The sequence below is a fragment of the Phodopus roborovskii genome, unplaced genomic scaffold, assembly GCF_943737965.1.
Source record: "Phodopus roborovskii unplaced genomic scaffold, PHOROB, whole genome shotgun sequence".
NCBI lineage: Eukaryota > Metazoa > Chordata > Mammalia > Rodentia > Cricetidae > Phodopus > Phodopus roborovskii.
Window position 1 is genome coordinate 40,588,776 of NW_026125281.1, and position 26,074 is coordinate 40,614,849.

At 40.6% G+C, this 26,074-nt stretch overlaps 1 protein-coding gene across 1 annotated transcript in view; it reads left to right on the forward strand.

Annotated features, from left to right (window-relative positions):
• The window catches only part of Arhgap42 (Rho GTPase activating protein 42), a 224,096-nt gene extending 208,549 nt beyond the window's left edge, over window positions 1-15,547 (forward strand). The window contains exons 23-24 of the mRNA XM_051199100.1: window positions 14,418-14,497; window positions 14,992-15,547. Coding sequence (XP_051055057.1) covers window positions 14,418-14,497; window positions 14,992-15,080 — 169 coding nt within the window. The 3' untranslated portion in view covers window positions 15,081-15,547. The remainder of the gene's footprint in view (window positions 1-14,417; window positions 14,498-14,991) is intronic.
• The last annotated feature ends 10,527 nt before the right edge of the window (window positions 15,548-26,074 follow it).

The window sequence follows — 26,074 nt, forward strand, 5'->3', positions numbered from 1 at the left end:
GTGCAGTGCAGGATTGCAGAGCTAACTGGCCCAGGAACTTCTGCTCCTTCTGGACAGGACTTGGTTCGGTTTGCAGCCTTGCAGGTCTCTGCTCCTTGCTGCCTCCTTCTCCTCTATCCTTCTGCTGTTTCTGCTGTCTCAATTCCTCTACTCTACTCGGACTTTAGGCTTTAATTTGAACAGTAGTGCATGGAAATGGCTGCTTTCCCTAAGTGCTCTTTTTACATGAAATATTCAATACAAGCACATAGATGTGATGGCTTGCAGAGCAAACCTGCCTCACTCATCCTTTCAACTGTACTGGAGCATTTTTGAACTTCCACAGCTGGATAACTAAGTCTATGAAGCAAGGCAATCATGGGTAGTTTATTGCTGCATATTTCTTCTGAAAGTTATTCAACCAAAGGTTGTTGATGTCATTTTGGGGGTTATTGTATTGCTGTCTATTGTTTTCTGTCTTTTTTACCAAAGTCTGTGAACTCTCCCAGCAAGCCTGTCTTAAGCATTTCTAGATCTTAGGATATCATCATCGCTTTTAGGTAAAAGTCGTTCCACAGAGCTTTAATAAGATACACCAGGCCTGTCTACCTGTCCTAGGTAAGCTAATTAAGGAGACAGGAGATTTATTTAATGTGGGAAAAGAAACAGATAAGTTGGTCTGGTGATGTCCCGCAACAAGTCCACCTTTGTTTTGTTTTTGTTTTTAAGGAAAGCAAAAGCATTCCCAATCAAAGACTGGTCTGGTCCATCATTGCTGGCTTTCTTACAACTGTGTAAAATCTATTCCAGGAAGAAAAGGTGCCCCTCTAGGAGAAACAGACTTTTACTTTTTCCATCTCCCAGTATGAGACTCCAGAGCAATTCTAGTTCCTTCGGGACAATTGTTTCAGTAATCTGACAATCAAAGGAAGGGATACAAGTGTTCCCCTTAGAATCTCTTCTGTCGGGATGGTTGTAAGCACATACAAGTTATTATGGGTAACAGTGACCTTCAGTCCCTTAAATTTTCTTCAAAGTCTCAAATATAGTTTGCATACTTGTTTTTGTTGCTGTTTGACTTCCAATGAGGAATCACCCCACTCACTAGGGTAATTGCTGCCCAGTATGTACTCAGGGCACTCGCACACACCTGTTCCGGTATCTTCTCTGACTTTCTTCCCAAGAAGGCACAGGAGTACTGAGCTGGCATGTCACAACCAAGTTCATATCTTTGAGATTGGCTGCCTTTCTGGCGTTAGTGTCAGAGACTCAACCTTGCACATCTACCTGTCTATCCAGCAGTGGATGAATGACCCATTTACAGGGGTCGCCTAAGACCATCCTCCATATTTACATTATGATTCATAACAGTAGCAAAATTATAGTTGTGAGGTTGCAATGGAATAATTTTATAGGTGGGAGTCAGCACAGCATGAGGGACTGTGTTAAGGAGTCATAGCATGAGGAAGGTTGAGAGGCACTGTATGAATAGCTCCACTAGATGGAGCCCTTCCATTGTGAAGTGCTAAGTAGTCTTTCTGTTCAGTAAAGCCTCCCTTTCTAGTAAAAGAATGATTGTAAGACCTTCCAAATCCATAGCTGTTCGCCCTCTCATATGCCATGCATGGCATTTGCATAGTAACTACTTGCATTTGCCTTGATGTAGCCATCACTAGACTATTTAAAATACCTAACGTATATATGCTATATAAAGAGATATTATATCCATGTTGTTTAGGAAATACTGACAGAAAAAAAAAAAAAAAAAAAAAAAAAGGTCTGTGTGTGTTTCGGAAAGATGCATTTTCCCCTAAATACTTGGTTGGATCTGTGTTTGAGGAGGAGCCTACAGATATGGAAGTTAGCTAGAACTATATTTACAAAGATAGCACTAGAAGGCTTAGGGAAGTGAGAGGCACACCTAGAGGGTTAGCAATCAGCCTATGCATTTAAAATATACATTCTAAAGAAGGAATCAACTTCTAATAGTCCTCAGCAGAGACTTCTGTGTTCCCTTGTTAACCAATCCCTACACCCATGGACAGCATCCTTAGGTTTCATCTAGTCCTGTACACTGTGAACCATACATCATCCTCAGGGTCACAGGGGCCTTCACTCAAACTTTTGGCCACCATTTGTAGTCCTCATAGTCATGCATTTCAAGGGTCCACATTCCATATCTAAAATGAAGGTCCTAATTCCACACTTAACCAAACAGGCTGTGAATATATACAATAATGTTATTGAAATATATGGCAGGTGCATTAGAGGTATTCTCCTGCTCAATAATAACTGTTATTGTTGTGGTTATAATTGAATTATAAATTATAATCATGTGTGATATTTTAATGGATATGTTTATAATGAATATGCTTCTGAACTTAAACATCGGCTCATCTGATGCTGTTGACTGAAACTAAATTATGCATGAGGGCATTTTCTTGACCGACCCCCCCCCCCATAACTATTTGGTATTCCTTCTATGGACTTCACGGAGAACCCTGTCACAGACATTGAAGGATGATAGATAGGTAGAGGCAGGAGATGTCTAGCCATCATTTTAATGTCTAGATAGCCTTGAGCCAAACAAAAGCTTCACCTCCGAGAACAATGGGGGCTCTGGCTGCCATGGCTCAGAGGGCAGTAATGAATGAAGAATGCACACAGATCATTCAGGTGGTTTTTCAGAGACCGAGGAAAAGAGAGGATAGTCGGCCATTCTGAGTGGAACTGGCGAGGCTCACTCAGAAGCAGAGAAACATGTCAGCAGGACTATTCAGGGCTGTGATCTGGATGGACACATGCTCAGAGAGGGCATGTAAGAGGTAGAGAGAGAAGGATGCCAAATGTCTGAGGATAAGCATCAGGTGGTTTAGTTTCTAAATTCTGCTTGTATTTATACAAGTCCACGGGTAAGTTTTAGACTTAAGAGTTCCAAGAGCCTGGGGGACAGGTGAGACTATTGGAAGTGGACGCTGGGAGAAAAAAGCCATCTCTGCCATAGAGAAACTTGTAGACATCAGTGGCTCTGTAGGTGAAGGGGAAGGTGCCTGGCAGCAGGACTTACAGATGGAAAAAGACAGAGCAGCAGTAGTCCTGAGGGAATGGTTTCAAGTATTAACAGAACAAAGAGCAACGAAGAGTGGCCAGGAGGAAGCCTGGCCTGCAGTCGTCAAAGCTGTGAAGAACGCCCTGGTGGCCAGGACAGCATTAGGTTTCTGATGGGTGTGGGACTGCCCTCTGCTTGCCCTGCTGGTAACAGGATGACAGGTAACCAGGAAGCTGAGAGATTGTAGGGTGCATGGGAAGCCACCAAGTCCATAAACCCAGAAAGGGCATTTCTGTGCTGCTGGAAGAGATGGTAGGTGGAGTCAGGAAGTCACAAGTCTTTGGAACATAATTGAATATGGCAGAGGAGTGAGGACTTGTCTGGTGGCTTCCATCCTGGTCAGCTCTGGCTACACTGTTTCTAGACAAGACCTTATACAAAAGCCCCAAATTCTGGCTGCTCTTAGGACACCAAAGTCTCCGGCTGTATGGAATATGTGGTGCCTGGCATCGGGTTTGCTGTTGTTGTTTATAAGGGGGGACATGAAAACCTTTCTGGGTTGCAAAGCCTCCATCTGTGCCCTTCACTGCCCAGACAATGAGGTGACAGCTGCTGGCTGTTCCTTGGTAACCTCAGCTGCTGTTCTAGCATCACACCTACTCAACATCTTTTACATATCTTTTGGGTCTGAGGTAGCCTGAAAAATAAAAAGCTGTTACGAGTAGGTTTTCCAGCTGGCCTGATCCCACAGCCCCAAATAACACACAGAGATGCTGTATTAGATATAATTCTGCCAGTTACTAGTTTCTTATTGGCTAGCTCTGTCTTAAATATTAACCCATTTCTATTAATCTAAGTATTTCTACATGGTCTTGTCTTACCAGAGAGAGGGACCGGAGTTCTACCCTGTTGGCCCTACATCTTGAATCTCTTCCCTACTACTTCCCAAGTCCTCCTTGTCTCCTAGTCCCACCTTTCTTGCTTTCCTATTGGCTAACAGTGCTTTATTCATTAACCAATAAGAGAAACATATTTACAGAATGACATCTCCCATCATCTCCTCTTTTCGGGCTAAAATAAAAAGAAGTGTTTTAACCTTAACATAGTAAAATATATAACAAAACAGTTATCAAATAAGATCCACAGTTAATATTTATCCCATTAACATTTAACAAGATTTAAAGAAAATATTCCATCATCTATCCTATCTTTGTGAGTCTTATGTCCTATATGTAACTTATCTTTAATCCTAACTAAGGAAAACTATAACCATAACTATCTGTTTTCAACTCCATCAAAGACCACAGAAGGATAATATATAAACTCTAGAAATGACAGAGGCAACTCACTGCCTGGTCAGTCACCTGAAGTTCTTCTGTAATGTTCCATCATTAGTGCATAGGCCATAGTGTGTCTGGTAGACTCTTCAGCAAAGCAGGACACTTTAACTATCCACCTTATTGGCAGTGTGTCAATCACTTTTCTCTATGTCCTGCAGACTGTCTGGCAGACTCTTCCATGAAGCAGGATTCCTAGGGCAATGTCCATCTTGTATCAGAGTCATATTCCTATGGGTCCTGCATGTCCAGTTTATACAGGATGAAGTCAAACAGTCCAGACAAGAGCAGTTTCTTGTCCACTATGGCTAGTCTTGTCATATTGAAAGCAAACTTCATAACATGTTTCTTTAATGTCCATCTTCCTTTCTGAGACAGGTGGTGTTGCCAGGAGCAGTTATGTCTCACTGTCAAGAAAAACCCTTAAATGCCATATTCTTTAGGTCTTTGAAAGGTTTGAAGAATGCCTATCCATCTCAAATACATCTCTGTATATCTTGCAACCCTAACTTAACTCTAAGTTTTGACTATCATAGGTAATTATCTATAATATGTACTAAATTATACATTATATTTCTAAATGAGCTATAAAAACACAATACCTAAACAAGAGGAGAAATATACATATAAAATTGACCTTAAATTTGTATCAATAAATGAAAATTCATTCCAAAACAACATATTCATATCTACACCATAATCCCCTTTTTACCTTTAAAAAGAGATTGGCTGTGGTCATTAACCATTTATAACCAACCCCATTTAAATGAAAACAAACATTTATAAACAATATTTGGGAATTTGGGCATCATTCTTTCCAAACTGCTTCTGGATGGTAGGGGGTGCTGTCATGGGGAGCCTAAGAAGACGCAGAAATCCTGGCTGTAGTGATCTGCAAGGCTGCCTTGTCCCAGCTGTTTTGAATGGTGGATCACCTGGGATGTTATTTCAGGGAGTCTTGCTTGATCAAACCATGCTAGTCTGGAAGGAATCTCCAGCTTTTATTTTCTGTGGAAACAATAGAAATCCTTTTCCCCAGTAACCAGTCCTTGAACTTAAATTTTGAAGTCAAAGCATTGTTAAAGTCTATAAATTGAAATAATCTAACAGCATTTCTTTTAACAATTGTTGCTATTTCCTTAGCTGTCAAACAATAAAAAGACAACCTAATAGCATACAGTATCCAGGCTGTTTTTTGGTTTCCACCTTTACCTGGCGTTTTGGTTACTCTATTTCTTTTATTTCTATTTTTTATTTGTTGAGACAGGGTTTTTCTGTGTAACTTTTGCCTGCCCTGGCATTTACTCCATATACCAGGTTTACTTTGAAATCATAGAGATCTGCTTGCCTCTGCCTCCTGAGTGCTGGAATTACAGGAGTGTGCCACCATACCCAGCTACTCTCTTTCTTTTTATTATTCTTAAACCATTTTATTCTGTTTCTTTTTCTCTCCCAAGCCTATGTATATTTTAAAACACACTGTAAACCTTGAGTGGTTTTTCTTAATCTGAATCTGTCTTTACTGTAAACCTTTTTCTTTTTCTGGCCACAAGTCTTTTATCTGGTAAACAAGAACATTGCTAAAATGAAAGTCAGAGCTGTGTTAGCCATGGTCTATCCAAGATGGTGGCTGGTACTTTTCCTGCCAGAACTGAGAGCTGTGCTCACTGCCTTGGTCTAAGCTGCCATCCAGCAGCATGCTGCCGGCTTGGGGATGTGGTCACTGCCATTGCCAGCTCTCGTACACACCATTCAGTTGTCAGCAGAGTTATTTAAAAGCTGTGCAGATTTTTGCCACTTATGCTGAGTCAGGAAAACTCCCTTAAAGGAGCTGCGCAAATTTCTGCTTGTCTCTAGCAAAACAGAGCCCTGCTGAGAAAAATGCTGCTACAAAGAAGCCTTGCTTGTCTTTGTTCTTTTGTTTCTAAAACCCTTTTCTAAACTTTTGTTAAGTTTTAAGCGGATGTTCTTAGTAGCCACCTTGAAGGGGCCATTTTGTTAAGAGCAGGTTTTCCTGCTGCCTGTTCTCACTGCCGCACCAGCCACAAATAACACACAGAGACGCTGTATTAGATATAATGCTGTAGGCCTGTTACTAGTTTCTTATCGGCGAACTCTGTCTTAAATATTAACCCATTTCTTTTTTTTTTTTTTTTTTTTTTTTTTTTTGAGATGACCAGAAACATTTATTTATCTCTACTTTCTTATTTTTTTTCTCTTTTTTTTTTTTTTTTATTTTGTGTTTTTTTTTAATTTTTTTTAAATAAAAATTTCTTATTAAATAAAAAAAAATTTTTTTTAATATTTTTTGGTTTTTTGGGTGGCTTTTCTTTCTATTTTTTTTCTTGTGGGGGGGGGTGTTGTGTGGTGGGGTTGGAGAGGGAGATTTGTGTTTTGTTGTTGGTGGTGGTGTTTTTTTTTTTTGTTGGTTTTGTGGGTGGGGTGTTTTTTGTTTTTTTTTTGGTGGGTTGTGTTTTGATCAAATTTTTTTGGTGGGGGAGTTTATCTTTTTTTTTTTTTTGTGTTTGTAAAAAAATAATTTTTTTTCTTTTTTTTTTTTTTTTTTTTTTTTTTTTTTTTTTTAGGCGTTTTTTTTTTTTTTTTTTTTTTTTTTTTTTTTTTTTTTTATTACCCCCCCTTATTATTTTACATGTCGATCCCAGTTCCCTCTCCCTCCCTCCCTCCCTCCCCCCAAGCCCTCCCTCCCTCCTTCCCTCCCTTTTGCCCTCTCTACCCTCTCCCATGCACTCTAAACACCCTCCCCTCCCAACCCCCCACCACAATACAATATGTAGGGGAATGCCATCCAGTTGGGGTCATGTAGATCTGACAGGTCCTGTGAAGTAGGGACTAGGGCTTCTCTCCTATCTCTAGAATAAGGCAGTTATCCCTCCATGGGGGATATGTTTGCAAAGTCCTTTTGTGCACCAGGGATACATCCTGGCTCCACTGTCTGAGGTCTCTTAGACTGCTCAGACCTTCTGGCTGAGACCCATATTCAGGGAAGTCCGAGTCAGACCCCTGTTGGCTTCCCAGCTATCAGTCTAGTGGCCCTTAGCTCCTCCTTGTTCAGGTAAGCTGTCTCTATGTACTTCTACCGCATGGTCTTGTCCTCTCCATCTGCTTCTGGGTTCTAGTTTGACTCAGTGTTTATGTATGGGTGTTTGCTCCTGTTTTCAACAGGCATTAGTTGAGGACTCCATGGAGAAGTTAGTTGTTGATCTCACTCTCCGGGAAGGGCATTTATGATAGCCTTTCCACGGAAGCTGAGATTGTTAGTTGGGAGCAGTCTTGTAGTTCCCTCGACCTTTCTTTGTGTTCAACTTTATCTTCAAACCAATATTGGCTCCCTCTTTTATGTTCTCTCTCTCTGTCTCTGTCTCTGTCTCTCTCTCTCTTTCCTATTTTCCATTCCTAACCAGGCTCAATCCTCCTAGTCGCACATGCCTTCCTCTCCTCCCTCTCATTTTCTCCTACTTCTCTCTCCATTAGCTGTCCTCCCCCACTATACCTGAGGTCTGGGGGACTTGTCCCTTCCCAGTTCTGTGAGGGACTTTATATGAATCTCTTAGAATACAACTTGTATCCTAGTTCCTCTGGTGATGTGAATTATAGGCTGGTGATCATTTGATCTAGGTCTAAAATCCATATATGAGTGAGTACATACTGTGTTCCTCTTTTTGTGACTGGGTTACCTCATTCAGGATGGTTTCTTCAAGTGCCATCCACTTGCCTGCGAATTTTAAGATACCATTATTTTTTTCTGCAGAGTAGTATTCCATTGTGTAGATGTGCCACATCTTCATTAACCATTCTTCAATTGAAGGGCATCTAGGTTGCTTCCAGGTTCTTGCTATTACAAATAGTGCTGCTATGAACATAGTTGAACAGATGTCTTTGTTGCATTGATGTGAATCCTTTGGGTATATGCCTAAGAGGGGGATTGCCGGGTCCTGTGGTAAACTAATTCCCATTTTCCTGAGGAACAGCCATACTGATCTCCAAAGTGGCTGTATGAGTTTGCACTCCCACCAGCAGTGGAGGAGTGTTCCACTTTCTCCACATCCTCTCCAACATAAGTCATCACTGGTGTTTCTAATTTTAGCCATTCTGGCAGGGGTAAGATGGTATCTCAAAGTTGTTTTGATTTGCATTTCCCTGATAGCTAAGGATGTGGAGCATTTTCTTAAGTGTCTTTCAGCCTTTTTGATTTCCTCCATTGAGAATTCTTTCTTCAGTTCTGTACCCCATTTTTTAATAGGGTTATTTGGTGTTTTGTTGACTAGTTTCTTGAGTTCTTTGTATATTTTGGAGATCAGCCCTTTGTGGGATATAGGATTAGTGAAAATCTTTTCCCAGTCAGTGGGCTGCCGTTTGGTCTTGTCAACTGTGTCCTTTGCCTTACAGAAGCTTCTAAGTTTGAAGAGGTCCCATTTATTAATTGTTTCTTTCAGTGTCTGTGCCCCTGGAGTTATGTTCAAGAAGCGGTCTCCTATACCAATTTGTTCAAGGGTACCTCCTACTTTCTCTTCTAAGAGGTTCAATGTGGCTGGATTGATGTTGAGGTCTTTGATCCATTTGGACTTGAGTTTTGTGCATGGCGACAGACATGGGTCTATCTGCAGTCTTCTACACACCCTCATCCAATTGTGCCAGCACCATTTGTTGAAGATGCTGTCTTTGCCCCATTGTATCATTTTAGCTGTTTTGTCGAAAATCAGGTGTTCATAGGTGCGTGGATTAATATCAGGATTTTCAATTCGATTCCATTGGTCTACCTGTCTATTTTTATGCCAATACCAGGCTGTTTTCAGAACTATAGCTCTGTAGTAGAGCTTAAAGTCAGGAATGGTGATGCCTCCTGATGTTCTTTTATTGTATAGGGTTGTTTTGGCTATCCTGGGTCTTTTGTTTTTCCATATAAAGTTAATTATTATCCTTTCAAGGTCGGTGAAGAATTGTGGTGGGATTTTAATGGGGATTGCATTGAATCTGTAGATTGCTTTTGGTAAGATTGCCATTTTTACTATGTTTATCCTACCTATCCAAGAGCATGGGAGGTCTTTCCATTTTCTGGTATCTTCTTTAATTTCTTTCTTTAGAGTCACAAAGTTCTTATTATATAGATCTTTTACTTGTTTGGTAAGCGTTACACCAAGATACTTTATGTTGCTTGTGGCTATTGTAAAGGGTGATGTTTCTCTGATTTCTTTCTCTGCCTCTTTGTTGTCTGAAAAAAATAGGGCTACTGATTTTTTTGAGTTTATCTTGTATCCTGCTAGTTTGCTGAAGGTGTTTATCAGCTGTAGGAGTTCCCTGGTAGAGTTTATTGGGTCGCTTATGTAAACTATCATATCATCTGCAAATAGAGACAGTTTGACTTCTTCCTTTCCAATTTGGATGCCCTTGATCTCCTTTTGTTGTCTTATAGCATTAGCTAGAACTTCTAGTACGATATTGAAGAGATATGGAGAGAGAGGACAGCCTTGTCTTGTTCCTGATTTTAGAGGAATTGGCTTAAGTTTCTCTCCATTCAGTTTGATGTTGGCAGTTGGTTTGCTGTATATTGCTCTTATTATGTTTAGGTATGTTCCTGTTATCCCTGACCTCTCTAATACCTTTATCATGAAAGGGTGTTGAATTTTATCGAAGGCTTTTTCTGCATCTAGGGAGATAATCATATGGTTTTTCTTTTTCAGTTTGTTTATATGGTGGATCACGTTGATAGATTTTCGTATGTTAAACCATCCCTGCAATCCAGGTATGAAGCCTACTTGATCATGGTGGATGATTTCTCTGATGTATTTTTGAATTCGGTTTGCCATTATTTTATTGAGTATTTTTGCATCGATGTTCATCAGGGATATTGGTCTGTAGTTTTCTTTCTTAGTTGTGTCTTTGTGAGGTTTGGGTACCAAAGTTATTGTGGCCTCATAAAAAGAGATTGGCAATAAACCTTCTGTTTCTATCTTGTGGAACAGTTTGAGGAGTAGTGGTATTAGTTCTTCCTTGAATGTCTGGTAGAATTCTGCACTGAATCCATCTGGCCCTGGACTTTTTTTCGTTGAAAGGCTTTCGATGACTGCTTCTATTTCATTTCGGGTTATAGGTCTATTTAAGTTGTTTGTCTGTTCTTGATTTAATTTTGGTAAGTGATAGTTATCCAGAAACTTGTCCATTTCCTTTGAATTTTCAATTTTTGTGGAATACAGATTTTCGAAGTATGACCTGAAAATTGTCTGGATTTCCCTCTGTGTCTGTTGTTATGTTCCCCATTTCATTTCTGATTTTGTTAATTTGCATGTTCTGTCTCTGCTTTTTCGTTAATTTGGATAAAGGTTTATCAATCTTGTTGATTTTCTCAAAAAACCAACTCTTTGTTGCATTGATTTTTTGTATTGTTTTCCTGGTTTCTATTTTGTTGATTTCAGCCCTCAAGTTGATTATTTCCTGGCGTCTGCTCCTGTGGGGTGAATTCGCTTCTCTCTGTTCTAAGGTTTTCAGTTGCGCTGTTAATTCATTTATGTGACTATCCTCTGTTTTCTTCATATGGGCACTTAGTGCAATGAACTTCCCTCGTAGCACTGCTTTCAAGGTGTCCCATAAGTTCGGGTATGTTGTATCCTCATTCTCGTTGAATATTAGAAAGTCTTTAATTTCTTTCTTTATTTCTTCTTTGACCCAGGAGTGGTGCAATTGCACATTGTTAAGTTTCCATGAGTTTGCAGGTTTTCTGCTATTTGTATTGTTGTTGAATTCCAATTTTAAAGCATGGTGGTCCGATAAGATACAGGGGACTATTTCTATTCTCTTGTATCTGTTGAGGTTTGTTATGTCTCCTAGTATGTGGTCGATTTTAGAGAAGGTTCCATGTGGAGCAGAGAAGAAGGTATATTCTTTTGTCTTTGGATGGAATGTTCTATAGATGTCTGTTAGCCCCAGTTGAGACATAACTTCTGTTAATTCTTTTGTTTCTTTGTTGAGTTTCTGATTTGTGGTCCTGTCTAGTGTTGAGAGTGGTGTATTGAAGTCTCCCACTATAAGTGTGTGAGGTTTTATATGAGCTTTGAGTTTTAGTAGTGTTTCTTTTACGAATGTGGGTGGCTTTGTATTAGGGGCATAGATGTTCAGAATTGAGACTTTGTGTTGATGGATTTCTCCTGAGATGAATATGAAATGACCATCTTCATCTCTTTTGACTAGTTTTGGTTTGAAGTCTAGCTTGTTAGATATTAGGATAGCTACGCCTGCTTGCTTCTTATTTCCATTTGATTGGAAAATCTTTTCCCAACCCTTTACCCCGAGGTAATGTCTATCTTTGGAGCTAAGATGTGTTTCTTGTATGCAGCAGAAGGATGGATTCTGTCTTCGTATCCATTCTGTTAATCTGTGTCTTTTTATAGGTGAGTTAAGACCATTAATGTTGAGGGTGAGTAAGGACCATTGATTGTTGATGGTTGTTTGATTTAGGTTTGTTGTTGGCAGTGGTATTGTGAATATATTTGTTCTGCTTCACCCTAGGTTTCTGGTGTAGTTGGATTATCTGTTGCCTACATTTTTTGTGGGCGTAGTTACCTTCCTTGGGTTGGAATTTTCCTTCCAATACTTTCTGTAGGGCTGGATTTGTAGATACATATTGGGAAAATCTGGTTTTGTCATTGAATATCTTGTTCTCTCCATCTATATTGACTGAGAGTTTTGCTGGATATAGTAGCCTAGGCTGGCATCCGTGTTCTCTTAATACTTTTAGAACATCTATCCAGGACCTTCTGGCCTTGAGGGTTTCCATGGAGAAGTCAGGTGTAATTTTGATAGGTCTGCCTTTATATGTTACCTGTCCTTTTTCCTTCGCTGCTCTTAATATTTTTTCTTTATTCTGTATGCTAGGTGTTTTGATTATTATATGTCGAGGGGTCTTTTTTTCTTTGGTCCAGCCTATTTGGGGTTCGGTATGCTTCTTGTACTTTCATGGGCATGTCCTTCTTCAGATTTGGAAAGTTTTCCTCGATGATTTTGTTGAATATGTTTTCAGCACCTTTGAGCTGGGCTTCCTCACCTTCCTCTATGCCTATTATTCTTAGGTTTGGCCTTTTCATGGTGTCCCACATTTCCTGGATATTGTGTGTTAAGGATTTGTTGGATTTATGGTTTTCTTTGGGGGGTGAAATTTTTTCTTCTTTTTTTTCTTCGGGGGGGGGGGTTCCCTCCCCCCCCTTTGGTGTTTTTGGTTGTGGTTGTGGGGGGTGGTGGCCGTTTTTTTGCCCCGCTTTTTTATTTCCTGCTTTCCTTCCTTTTTGGTTGGCTTTTTTTCTCTTTTTTTGTGTTTTTAAATTTGGGCGTTTTCCTCCCCTGGGTTGGTTTTTTTTTTTGTTTTTTTGTTTTTTCTTTGGGGTAGGGTTTTTTTTTCCCCCTTTTTTTTTTTTTTTTCTTTTTTTTTTTTTTTGGTTTTTTTTTTTTCTTTTTTGTGGGGGGTTTGTTTTTTTTTTTTGTGGTGATTTTTAAGTCATACCCTTCTGCTTCCTCTGCTTTGTTGTTGTGTTCCATTCTAGTTGGTGTAGATTCCCTAGATTCTGGTGGTGTCATGTTTGTCTTTCTGTTGTTAGGTGTTCTCTTGTATTGCCTTCTTCCCATAGTTTCTTCCTGTAGGTGTTGGTGGTGTCTCTTCCCTCTCTCTATGGTCCTTCCCAGATGGGCTTATGTGGATCAAAGATTCAATGTCTGTATCTCTGTGTGGTCCAAGCTCTCTAGGAGGCTTCTCTCTGGCCAATAGCCGGGAGAAGAGGACGAGGGCTGGACTGGAACTTGAGAAGGTTTTGCAGGGTAGTGGGATCTCACTGGAAACTGGCGCTCTCCAGCTGAGACCTCGTTCTTTGGCAGGGCCCGGATTTGGGGGTCAAGGATCTTGCCTGCAGGAACTCCAAGTGGACCCGCAGAGATAGGCGGATCTCTGGGAGGGGGCCTGGGACTCCAGCAGAGGACTGGAGGCGGGGTCAGGGACCAAGCCGGTGGAAATTACAGGTGGTCCCACGTGGATAGTCAGGTCTCCTTTGTTCGGAGTTGCTCCGAGAGGTCTCCGAAGTAGGGTGGACTGTTGGCTCCACCCTCTGTCCCAGTGCTCAACCAGAGCGGCAGGACCGTAGGTGGGGTAGGGCACAGGGTGGGGGGTAGGCTGGAGGTTGGGATGGGTGGGGGTGTATCAGAGCTCCAAGGGTGCTCTCAAAGGGGACCGGAGACAGGAGCAGCAGGATCAGGGGCCAATCCAGGGGAGTTCAGGCGGGGGAGGGGGGTAAAGAGGTTGAAGGGGACAGGCAGCCCCGATTGGGCCCAGACTCACCTCTGGCCAATAGCCGGCAGAAGAGGACGAGGGCTGGGCTGGAACTTGAGAAGGTTTTGCAGGGTAGTGGGATCTCACTGGAAACTGGCGCTCTCCAGCTGAGACCTCGTTCTTTTGCAGGGGCCCGGATTTGGGGGTCAAGGATCTTGCCTGCAGGAACTCCAAGTGGACCCGCAGAGATCATATTAACCCATTTCTATTAATCTAAGTATTTCCACATGGTCTCATCTTACCAGAGAGAGGGACCGGAGTTCTACCCTGTTGGCCCTACATCTTGAATCTCTTCCCTACTACTTCCCAAATCCTCCTTGTCTCCTAGTCCCACCTATCTTGCTTTCCTATTGGCTAACTGTGCTTTATTCATTAACCAATAAGAGAAACATATTTAATGAATGACATCTCTTATCAAAAAGCTGTATTCATTGGATTTCTAACGAACTACAGCATACTTAAAATCCGCCTATAGTACTCATTAGTAGTTGTATTGTCTCCTTAGGATCTGTTGTCTAGAAACACAAGAAGGGTTTCCAAGGAAGGCATCAGTGAATTGGACAGGGCTGATCTGGTTACAGTAGGATCACACACTGTTGTGAAGATCACACTGATGTAGATTTGTTTGTGTCAATCCCTATGTTGCATTCTACGTTGCATTAACTAAGAATAGTTTTGGCTACATTTGAAGTGAGTGTGGTTTTTATAAACTGCCTTGATCTTTCAGCCAAGCCAAAGCCATGTACTCTTGCAAAGCAGAGCATAGCCATGAACTGTCCTTCCCCCAGGGGGCAATCTTTTCCAATGGTGAGTACAGATGTCCTTTACTGAAATGCCTCACGGGATGGGGCGGGAGTGGGGGTTAGACAGTGTCAGATTCCAAACCCAATTCTTAGGTCTGCCTGAGTAAACACAACACACCTTTATAGACCCCAGCCTCCGTTGTGGGAGCGTTTACTCTCTTGTATCCAAAAGAGAAATAAACAAGCCAGACATGGTAGCATACTCCTGACTGTCAGAGCTGGAGCCTTGCCGGTTAGAGGACAGCCAGAGCTTCATAATGAGTCTTACAAGGCTAGTCTGGAAACTATACCCTTTTTACAAAAAAAAAAAAAAAAAAAAAATAGAGGAGGGGTTGGTGCTTTAAACAAATACAATTTATCTAATTAATTGTGTGAGTACAGAGAACGTTCCAACTTAAGAGGGGCTGTACCTGTAGATTCTTAGGTGATCATTAGTTGTGGTAATTATTTGAGCTAGTCTCTCCTAGGTAACACTGATTTCTTTCTTCCTTTGAGCAGTGCACCCATCAGTGGAGCCAGGGTGGCTGAAGGCGACTTATGAAGGCAGAACAGGACTAGTCCCTGAAAACTATGTTGTCTTCCTCTAATAGTATTAGTGGACGGCAGTATCTTCATGGTATCCATGGTAACACATAATGAGTGCTATGATTTTATCTGACACAGATATGGGGGACCAGCCACTAAATGAAAACCATCTGTTTGTCTAAAGCCCTTCACCAGCAGACTATGTAGCTCCCACTGATGAAAAGAAAAACACAAATATTTACATCACATCCCTTCCTTTTGGCTGCTTTCTTACATTGAAAATAATCATGCTTTTTAATTTTTTGATAAGAAGTGATTTTTTTTTTTTCAGTGTCTGTTCTCCACAAAATCCCAGACACTGAGCTCAGTTCTGCATCCCCCAAATCCGGAAGTCAAAAATCTGCTGTACCGTGTTGAGCTCTGTTCTGTATTTCCTGGTAGTCTCTGGGGAACCTTGAAATCATTACTTTAAACATGTAATTTAAATTGTTCACTTATTATTTTTGTTTCTTAAAAATATACTGTTTTTATGTGTGGTTGTTTTGCTGGTCCTAAACATTTCAAGAAAAATCAGTTGTTGCTTTATCACAAGTATATTTTATTTGTTTTCTAAGATGATATTTGAAAGCAATAATGTATGTGAAGTCTGTAAAGAAAGCCGAGTTAAGTCAAACACTGATTCCACCATAAGCAATCCATCCCGAATGCTACATGGCTTCTGTGGGTTCCGAGCAAAGATCTGCCATGTGTGTCTGTAAACCCTGGAGGTAAATCATTTTGTGATAGGCTAGATTTGACTTTTGAATCACAGATGAATAAACCCTTGAGACACACATGCTAATAAATCAGTAACATGAGCATTTTCTGCTTCCTAAGCAGCGTCATGACAGTGAAGCAACAATTCTGGGCGAACTGTAAAGGACAGCGTGTAGCATACAACCGTCCTACCTGCAATGCTGAAGTCTTCAGGCATTTTAATGATGGGGTGGCTGCCGTCTCTGAGATGGTAGTATACACATGATAAGGGCACTGTTTGGAAATTTGAGTTTGGAAGTTGTGCCTTTTACACCTTTGTTTAGTTGAAACAGTACACAAACACCAAAATACTGGTTTCTTAGGCCACGAAGTCTAAATATTTTTAAGATTTATTTATTTACATGAATATTTTGTTCACATGTATCTGTATTATATATATGACTTTTACCCATGAAGGTCAGAACAGGGAGTCACTCTGAGCTAGAGTTACACATGGTCCTGGGTCACTACATGGGTGCTGTGACTTGAACTCTCATCCTCTTGAAGAGCAGCAGTGAGTGCTCTTAGCCACTGAGCAATCTCTCCAGCCACAGGCCACACGGTGTAAAAGCTATAGCAGGAATGAATTTTATAGAGGTTTTCTTCAGTGGCATTCAGTTTATAGCCTTGCTTATGAATTACACCCAAATACAGAACTCGGAGAGCAAAGAGGTGTTTACTCTCTAAATACAGGTCATCAGCAAAACGTTACATATCAGCCATGTCTTCTACCATAATCTATTTCAACAATTTCAGCATATAACTCCTAGGAGTGTCTACAATGGCAGAAATCCTGTATTCTCCATAGTTTAAAAGTTGGCTCTCCAGACCCACTACACTTGGCCTTGGTATCTAGCTGATTCCTTCAGTGTTTTTCCTAGTTCATGGACACTCGGGTGTGTAATGGTGTGTGGAGCTATTTTATATGTTATGGCCTGTAATCTCAATTCATTCTACATTGCATCAGTATTTTTAGAGAGAATAGGCTGAGCATAAACACAACACTGTGCCTCAGTGTGTTTGTGCTGTTAAATGAAATAAGATAATGAATTAGAATTAACCAGTAATGGTAGACAGATCCAGAAATGGCAATGAATGGAAAAGAGCTCATAAGAATTACAATGCAATGGGAAAGTGGTGAGAGTTTGGCTCTTTCTTTTTCCTCCCTATGTTAGTCCTTGTGCACGGCAGTGAGGTATTGCCGAACTCCTTGGTCAAGGTGGGGTATCTGATGGCTTTTAGTACACCAATGTCATTGCTGTCTCTGATGATCTTTTGGGAGGGGCAGAAGGTAGCCTTCATAATGTCTCAGTGCCTAGAATAGGGCTGTCGGATGAAGGCGCCTTGTCATCACCCCCTTGGGTCATGCTAGATCAGGATGCCTGAAGGGAAGCTGATTTGCTTTCAAAGACCAACTGAACAGCAAAGACCCAACGTCTTCCTCTGCTGCTGCTGCACTATGAAACCTCAACTTCCATCTTATTTTAACAAAGCAGAGCATTCCTGCCTCCCAGCTTCCTGTGAGCCAAACCCTTGGATGGATGTTCACTGAGGGCTTAGAGCTATTTCTTTGTAGGACGTGGGTATGACACCCAGTTCTCCTTTCTGATGGTGAGATCTACTCTGTATTGTTTTTTGTTGAGGTTTCTTCCCTGAAACAAGACACAAACATGCTGGTTCATGTTGCACTTGTGCTTGGAGTTTTAATCTTTTAGATTTTTGTTGTTGTTGTTGTTGTTGTATTAATTACACATGTAAGGAAAGCATGGTGATCTGTTGGAGCGAGGCTAGCTGCTTTCCCCATGAAGTATCCCACAGCTGAAGCTTGCAGGAGCACTACAAAGATCAAGACGTATGCTCTGAAGCCCACGGAAGGTTTGGGAGAGCATTGCCAGTCATGGAAGAGTCGTGTCTAAAACTGTGATGCCGTCCAAGCAATGAAGAACCTTATCTGTTCAGAGACAACGGAACACGTTAGAAGCCTACATGAAATAACATGCACCCAGATAACTATGTACAGTTTGATCAGTGTGAGGATGGCATCAAGGGTCTGATGTAATCCCCGTGGGCATTTTGTGCATTCGAAACAAAGATGTATCTAACAGATGACTCTTTGGCTGTGCCCTCATTCCACTAAGTTTATCTCATACACAATAGTCATTCAACTGAACGATTTCCTAATGTATTGTGCGTCAGTATCTGAAAAGTAAAGCAGTCTTTATATTTCTGCAGTGTCTGTGCAGTGTGAAGAAGCATTGTCTCCGTGCTTGTTGCTTTGCTTTGCTACAAGCATGAATGAAACATTCACCAGTAGCGTCTTTGCTGACTTACTCTTCGGGGACAATGGATCAAAGAAATGACAAATATACTTTATGTTTCCCATAAGCCCCAACTATCGAGGCCCCAAGTAGTGAAGATAAAAATAAGTGAGACCTCCTCCATTTTCTCTTCAGTAGTTAACCTTCCATATATGACCACCTGATGAACACCTATGTCAGGAATAAACAAAATCTCTTGGCATTGCTGTGAATATCCCCTCTTGTTGACCTTGCCCCCAACCAACTTAGTCTAAGGCTAAGTTAGAAAAGTCATCATATGTCAACTCAGAGGACTATAATTTGTAGTGCAGTCTGAACACACTTTATCTAAAACTCCATTTTGGAATATTGTACATTAATCCTACACATATGTCCTTGCAGATATTCTAAAATATGCAGTGATTATGGGGATGGGACCCAGGTGAAATCAGGAGATTCATTTCTGTTTCATATATTTGCTATATGTAGCTTAAAAGTAATTTCAAACAGTATTTTTAATACATGCATGAAGGCACGTTTCATGTACTGGGATTTTCCAGTTGTAGCATCATGCTACAGTAGGTTTGGCGTCTTGGGATCAGAGATCCTTGCCTTTCTACCAAGTTTGTACTGGGGGTGCCTTAGCAGCTAGCCCTTCATGTGATTTGCTATCTGGTTTGTGAACTCATACAAGGAGCACACAACCTTAGGGACAGATTTTGTCCTTTGAATTCACAACATATTAGTCATCTGTGGCTCTTACCATGACCTTATGCCACCTTGTAAGATGTGGAAATCATCTCTCAGTAAAAACAACACCAGGTTTGACTCCTGTCCTGAAATTACATTTCTCTTGACCATAGATGTTCCCCTAAGGGTCAGAATTTCATTTCCTTTGTTTATCTCTTGCGTTTGAAAATCAAAACACTTTTTAAAAATGAGATTAGCCTTTCTGAGCAGTCTGACTCCAGCTGGCCACTCTCTGGCTGACTCAGAGTCAGTAACAGGCACTTATCAACTTCCTGAACACATTCAATGTATTCATCCATTGTTATCATTACCTTCCTGCTTCAAGTGGCAATACCTTTGGGAAAAGAGGTTTGTGAATGTCATGGAGGATCCAGTCATTGAGTGATACTTGCAAAAGAATGGTAAGGCAGCCACATCCATCTTTTTAAGAAATCACAAGTAGGAATGTTGACAGTATTCACTGGAAGACACTTCTCAAGAAACTAACCTATCTCTGTTCCGTTATTGTTTATAAACTTCCCCTATAGACTAGGGCCCAGCAGAGTATGACTTCATTCCAAATGACATGACATGACATGACTCATGACAGATAGGACATGGTTTATGGTGCCTATTTCTTGGGGTTATAAGGAGAAGTAGGCTCTGTGTGCTTACTGGACAAGATTGACAGGCAAGGAAGCTTTTTCTGTGATTCGGGATGTCCGTGTGGAGGTCGAGGAAGCGAAATGTGGGAGGGAGCTGGAGCTGAAGGGCCCAGGCCACCTCAGTAGATAGTGTTGGTCTTGCCTTCACACCATCAGCCAGCCCTCACCAGTGCTCCCCACAGCCTGCTCTTCCATGGTTGACATGGAAGTTATGCCCATGAAAATGGGCACTGCTGTCTGTGCCACAGCACGGTAGAGGTTCTGTGTGCCCCAGTATGTCCTCTTCCACCTACGTCTTCAGGAAAGTGACTCTGCTGGATCTGAGAGCACTTCCTGTTCACACTGTATGCTTCAAAGCCACAGTACCATCACACACTGAAGGATGGAGCTTCAAGAGTCTTTGAACTCTGATATGAAACCTTTATGAATAGTCTGACAGAGAAGACACCTAACTTATTCTGGAGTACTATTGTCTATATAAAAGTCAAATATTTAGGTACCAAACCAGGAGCTTTGCAGCCATTAACGTGAAGAATTAAGTAATAAATGTCATGAAACCTATGGTCAATAAATTATGCTGAATGTTTTATTATTTTCTAGTGTTTCTGTGTTTGTCTGCATTCAGTGTTTCTAGACATGCATATATATGTGGACATGTAAATACCCACATGTTGTTCCTAATGCCACAATAGCTTTGCTGCATGTTTATACGGTGTCTCAAATTACTTTAAACATGATTATACAAGCACATTTTAACTCAGTCTTTGCACTTTAAGATTCACTTCATGTTGAGGAAAACCAAGGTTTCCAGTAAATTCTGTCAGCTATCATTTTGGATTTAGTTAGGTGACAAATTGTAAGAGTGCTTGGTGACCTCCTTTTGATAAGCTAGAGAAAGAGATAAGAAAAATATTTTTCATGGTCTTAATAATGCAAATATCTCAGGAGAGCAGAAATGGGCTATGGATAAAATGTTAGCTATATCAGCTTCCGGCCAAAAGTTTGTTTAAGATACTGTGTGTTCACATGCACTCACCAGTGTGCTGTGGAGGCAGCATTATTATATATGCACCCTTTGGGGCTGGAGAGATGGCTCAAGGTTTACAGTGCATAATGATCTTCCAAAGAACTAAGTTCAGGTCCTAACATCCATGTCTCGTAGGGAGCAACAAAACGTTAGACAAATGGCCTTCCAGTTCGGCCTAGGGTCAGCTGAATGAACTCAGCTGAGTGAGAGTCCCCAGACACCTGACTTGTATGTCTGTCTGCTCAACCAAACCATCTCAACTTCCTGACAAAGTCATAAAATGTAATAAATTATTGTTGTAAGCCACCAAATTTTAGTGTGTTTTTTTTTTTTTTTATAGAGCAATACAAATTGAAACTGGTCATTGTGGGGCCAGAGCCCTAGAATTCCTTAATCTTAGGCTAGGGAGACAGTTTGGCAGGGAGATGGCTGTGCAAACATGAAGCCCTTAGTCAAAATCCCCAAGTTGTGCATCACATGTGTAGTAGTCCCAGAAGTTGCCTGTTTACACTTGTAAACCACATGCATACCTGTACCCACATACCCAAATCATGCATGTATAAACACCACAGAGAGAGAGAGAGAGAGAGAGAGAGAGAGAGAGAGAGAGAGAGAGAGAGAGAGAGAGAGGAAGAGAGGGGGGAACACATATTACACATCATGCACATACACACAAAGATCATTTAAGAGAAATTCCTTAAGCTCTTCTACTCTCTGGCTGCATATAGTGGAGATTGATGCTTGTCTTCTCAAATTCTCATTGTTTTCTTTTTCTCTCTGAAAAAAAAAAAACCTCAGTTCTTATGAGAAGAAACAAAAGCTGAAAATAAAGTTTATATGCCCTAGCCTCTTTTTATGCGGTGACCACATTGACAGAGGAAAATACATGCAATGTCCTTGTTGATTCTTAAGGACAGGATACCTCATTTTCTATCTTGATGCTGAGACAAGAAACAATTTTGTGTCACAAAAGTTTGTACAGTTCAGATTGGTGAAACAACAAAATACGGCTGTGGATCTTTGCATGATTCCACAAGGGAGAATGGCATGTGAAAGCTTTTGACGTTGTGACATCATTTCGTTTGCAGAGTTTGTGCTTGAGACCCCACAATAGACTTACAAAAACAAAACACCACCCCCAAATGTCAAGTTTATGTTTCGTATCCTTGGGTACATGTGGTTCTTTGACTTGTTACATTAAAGAAAAAGATGCATATTAAATGGATTTTCTTTAGAACCTATTCTGTCATATGTATTTGAATAGTCAGGTCAACTATTACATAGGGTTTCTACAGTCTTATCATTGGCTTCAGTAGTGATGACAATTTGTGCCCACAACATCCCATGGGCTGCTCTGATTGGTAACTGCTGTGAGTAGAACTTGGAAAGAAATATGACTGACCACTCAGATTGAAGAATTCATAGTCAGCAAGTGTGGTCCCACAGGTGATGAAAAGCTGTTCGGTGCTTCAGGGGGTATATGGCTCCAATATATGCTGGATTCGGGAAGGCACATGGCCTTCTTGACTGTGCAAACTTTTTCCAGTGGTTTCATTGAAGGATTTCATGCCTGGGTTACTTCTACCCATTGCCTATTTTGAGTTTACCAGGCTATGAGTTCCATATAAGCACATTCAGTGACCTTAGGAAGGAACTCTATATGAGTTGTCTACTCACTTTCTGGGCCCTACTTCCTCTAATTAACCCTAGAACTTCTGTGGGTCTGCTTGAAAGCCACATCTCTTGCTTTGCAATGTGGGGGTTGTTGGATACAGTTTCTGCCAATGGGATGCCAGCAAAAGTTCTAAATGGCACATCTCTGGGGAAAAAAAATCTGCTTTCCTTGCCGTAAGGGCCATCCTTTCTTGTCTTGTAATTCTCCTGCTCTCCTGCATAGAAAACAGATTTAAGACTGAAGATGGAGACTCCAATTTATGGTCCTAAAATTAATGCAAGAAAGGTCAAACATTGAATCCAGGCTAGTTACAAATAGCTTATTTTGTGAGAAAAAAAATGATTTGGGTAAATACTGCAGCAGTGTTTATGTTCTGCCCCCCCCAGATACCTTGCTTCCCTATCATTCTATTAAATAATTTCACACAATCAGAAAAATACTACACGTAACACAGTTTCTGAGCACCACTTCACGTCACCCATTTTAGAAAGAGCTAGAATTCTGGTTCAGGAGAATCTGTGTTTGTGACTCATGCTTCATCTATATAACACATTTTAGACCTTCACTTGACTTGTGTTTCCCTCCAAAGGTATGTTCAGTGGTTAAAATCACCAATCCAAAGTCATGTCTGAATTGTTCTGTTTATAGCAAGGACCTTTATGCATAATGATATGTGACTCATTGAGGCAAATGGCCCCAGCATCACCCTTCCCCTAGATAAAGTATGATCTGCATGGTACATGACTTCTCAGTGCCTAGTTTTAGACACCCACTTTTTGATACTTCTCAGCTTCACCCAAGTGTACTTCATAACTAGTCTTTCTTCCTGATGCTTCATTTTTTGCTAAGCTGGCAAACACAGATGCTCCCTGTGTTCTGTGAGCTTTAGAGCACATTAACTGCACCCGAAGAGAGAGTCCTGGGATCTTCTGATTTGTAAGAATATTGTCAGAAGTAATGAGTAGCCTGGAGCTTCACTGTGTATAGCTGGGAAGGAACTGTAACATGTAAGGTCTGAATAGCTGCATGTAGGTAGTGTCAGAACTGAATCTGATTACAGGACAACTTGTTTATATCTGTGGTGAGTTGGAGACGACATCCACATGTTTGTTATGTCAAAGCAATGAGCATAGCTCTACTAGAAAAGTACCTTGCTACATCCCTCATAACCTGTAAGCCAGGGCCTGGCTCCAGCCACTCTTATCCACTCTGGCCGTAGGCTTGTGTCAGACACTGTAGAATCTGAGAGTCTCTGCATTGTGGGCAATAGAGATTGTTGATGTTTCGAAGAAGTTTATGGGAGCAATGGAAAGCAATGTCATCCAGGTGCTAATGAGATAAGTTTTTTTGTTTTGTTTTTGTTGTGTTTTGTTTGCTTCAAAAGATGCCTACAGATCACAGATGAAGACTCCGTGGACCACATGATATCTAGGAGCTTGGGCCACTCTCATATCTTGCAGTTTCCTGATCATATGACCATTTGCACCCTGCATAAACAGTGTACTGAGAGGTTAAAAAGCCACACACACACACACACACACACACACACACATGCACTCACACGCACAGACAACACAATATTTATAAACATGGTATTTCAAGCACAACACGTATTTGGGTAAGAAATGTTCCTTTGGATACTAGACTGTAGCTTTAGAATGTGGTAAAATGATGGATGAATTGGAGTAGTCTGTATAAGAGATATCAGAGAGAATGCACTTGTATAAGTGTTCACAATTGTGAAAGAAATTTATTACATGATGAACTATTTCAGCACATTTGTCTCACGACATTCAAAAGTTCATCCAGAACAACACTAATTAAAAAACAAATTAGAACATAATATTTCAGAGTAATGCAGAAGACTTTATCCATTTGAAATATGTACTTTGATTTTTCTTTTAGATAGGTACCTTTATGGCCCAGGCTGGCCTTGAACTCCCTTGAACAGCCAGTTGGGGCTGGCTTTACTCCTGGTATTCCTACCCCTGTCTTCCAAGTGCTGGGATGACAGCTGTGGATATTTTGAAAGAACTGCTTTATTACATATGGCAGGTAAACTGTGAAATGATCAGTTGGAATTATTTGCAAATGTTTGTAATCAATAAAGCGTCTGCATTTCTGTTTGACAGTTTATCCTTAAAGCATAGTGTAAAGCCATTTACCAATTATTTCAGGCAATTAAAGAGATGGGGATTACTAAACACAGCTGGGAAGAATTAAAGTGCAGGTTAATGCTTTGAATTATAATGTCAAAATCAGTTTTAGGAACATATAATGGAAAGTGTTACTTGCTTTTCAGAGCCAAGGTTTATCAATGAAGATGGATAGAGAAAACAGACAAAAAGCAAGATTGTTTTTTTCCCCTCGGGTTAAAGAAAAGATTTTATCAAAAAAAGTTTAAATTTACAGAAAATAAGAGAAAATTGAGGACTCTATGAAAACTGCATTGGGTAGAAAAGCATCATGAATCAAAGTGTCAATATTTTAAGTTTTTTATGAGTTATAATAATAGAACCAATTCTATAACATAGTGAAGAAAGTTACTACAAAATTATTTAAAGGAATTATTGTTCAATACCATAAATTTCTTAAAATTGATGGTGAAAGTATAAAGAATTAAGAATAAATTAAACATATCTAGAATTTTCCAATAAATAAAATTATTCAAGTTCTAATTACACAAATTTAAGCAGGAATTAACAGAATGAGACTAAATAAAATCTATTAAAATTTACATTGTCATTATTGTATAGATTCCAGTAAGAGCATTGGGAATAAAGAAGTAAAATTAGTCTAGTCGTTTGCAAAAAAACAAAATAGTGTGGGATATATATTGCATTACCCAATTTTTCATGTAGAAAAAAAAATAAAGATCAGGGAAATTTCAGATGTTTGCTAGTAACTAATTCACTCCAGTAAAATAGGGTGTCAGTGTAGAACTCTGAGTTTCCAGGTTTGGCTCCATACGTATGTCAGCCATGTGCTAACACTATAGTTACTATTCATGTGCTACATGCTTTCACACATGCAAGGTTAAGTACTCACATTCAGTAGGATACCAAAGTAAGCCTCATACATGTCAGTGAGTTCACAGCAGACTTCTAAAAACATAAAAATGATGTGTGATAAGTGTGAAAGGTGTGATAAGGTCCTAATGAAAGTCCACCGTGTAAGTACATATCGTATAGCTGAAACAGACCATTACCCAAGAATCTAATGAATCCATTCCAGCTTAACCTTGCCTTCCCTACCTTGTGTCCTCCTTACAGATGTTTTGTTCAGCATGAGGGTTTAGGAAGGTTGAATTGGAGGAAGGACAAAGAAGGAGAGCAGGGAAAAAGATACCTTGATAGAGGAGCCAGTATGGCATCAATGAGAAACCCAACACTAGGGAAATTCCCAGGAATCCACAGGATGACCCCAGCTAAGAATCTAAGCAATAGTGGAGAGGCTACCTTAAATGCCCTTCCCCTATAATGAGATTGATGACTACCTTATATGCCATCATAGAGCCTCCATCCAGTAGCTGATGGAAGCAGAAGCAGGGATTCACAGCTAAGCACTGAGCTGAAATTCTAAAGTCCAGTTGTAGAAAGGGAGGCATGATAAACAAAGGGCTCGAGACCATGCTGGGAAAACCCACAGAAACAGCTGACCTGAACAAAGTGAGAATGTCAGGGACTTCAGACTGACAGTTGGGGAACCTGCATAAAACCAAAGCAGGCCCCCTGCGTGTGGGTGACAGTTGGGGGCTTGGGAAGTCCATGGAGCCACTGGCAGTGGAACCAGTATGTATCCCTCGTGCATGAACTGGCTTTCTTTGAGCCCATGCCCTATGGGTGTATACCTTGCTAAGTCTAGATAC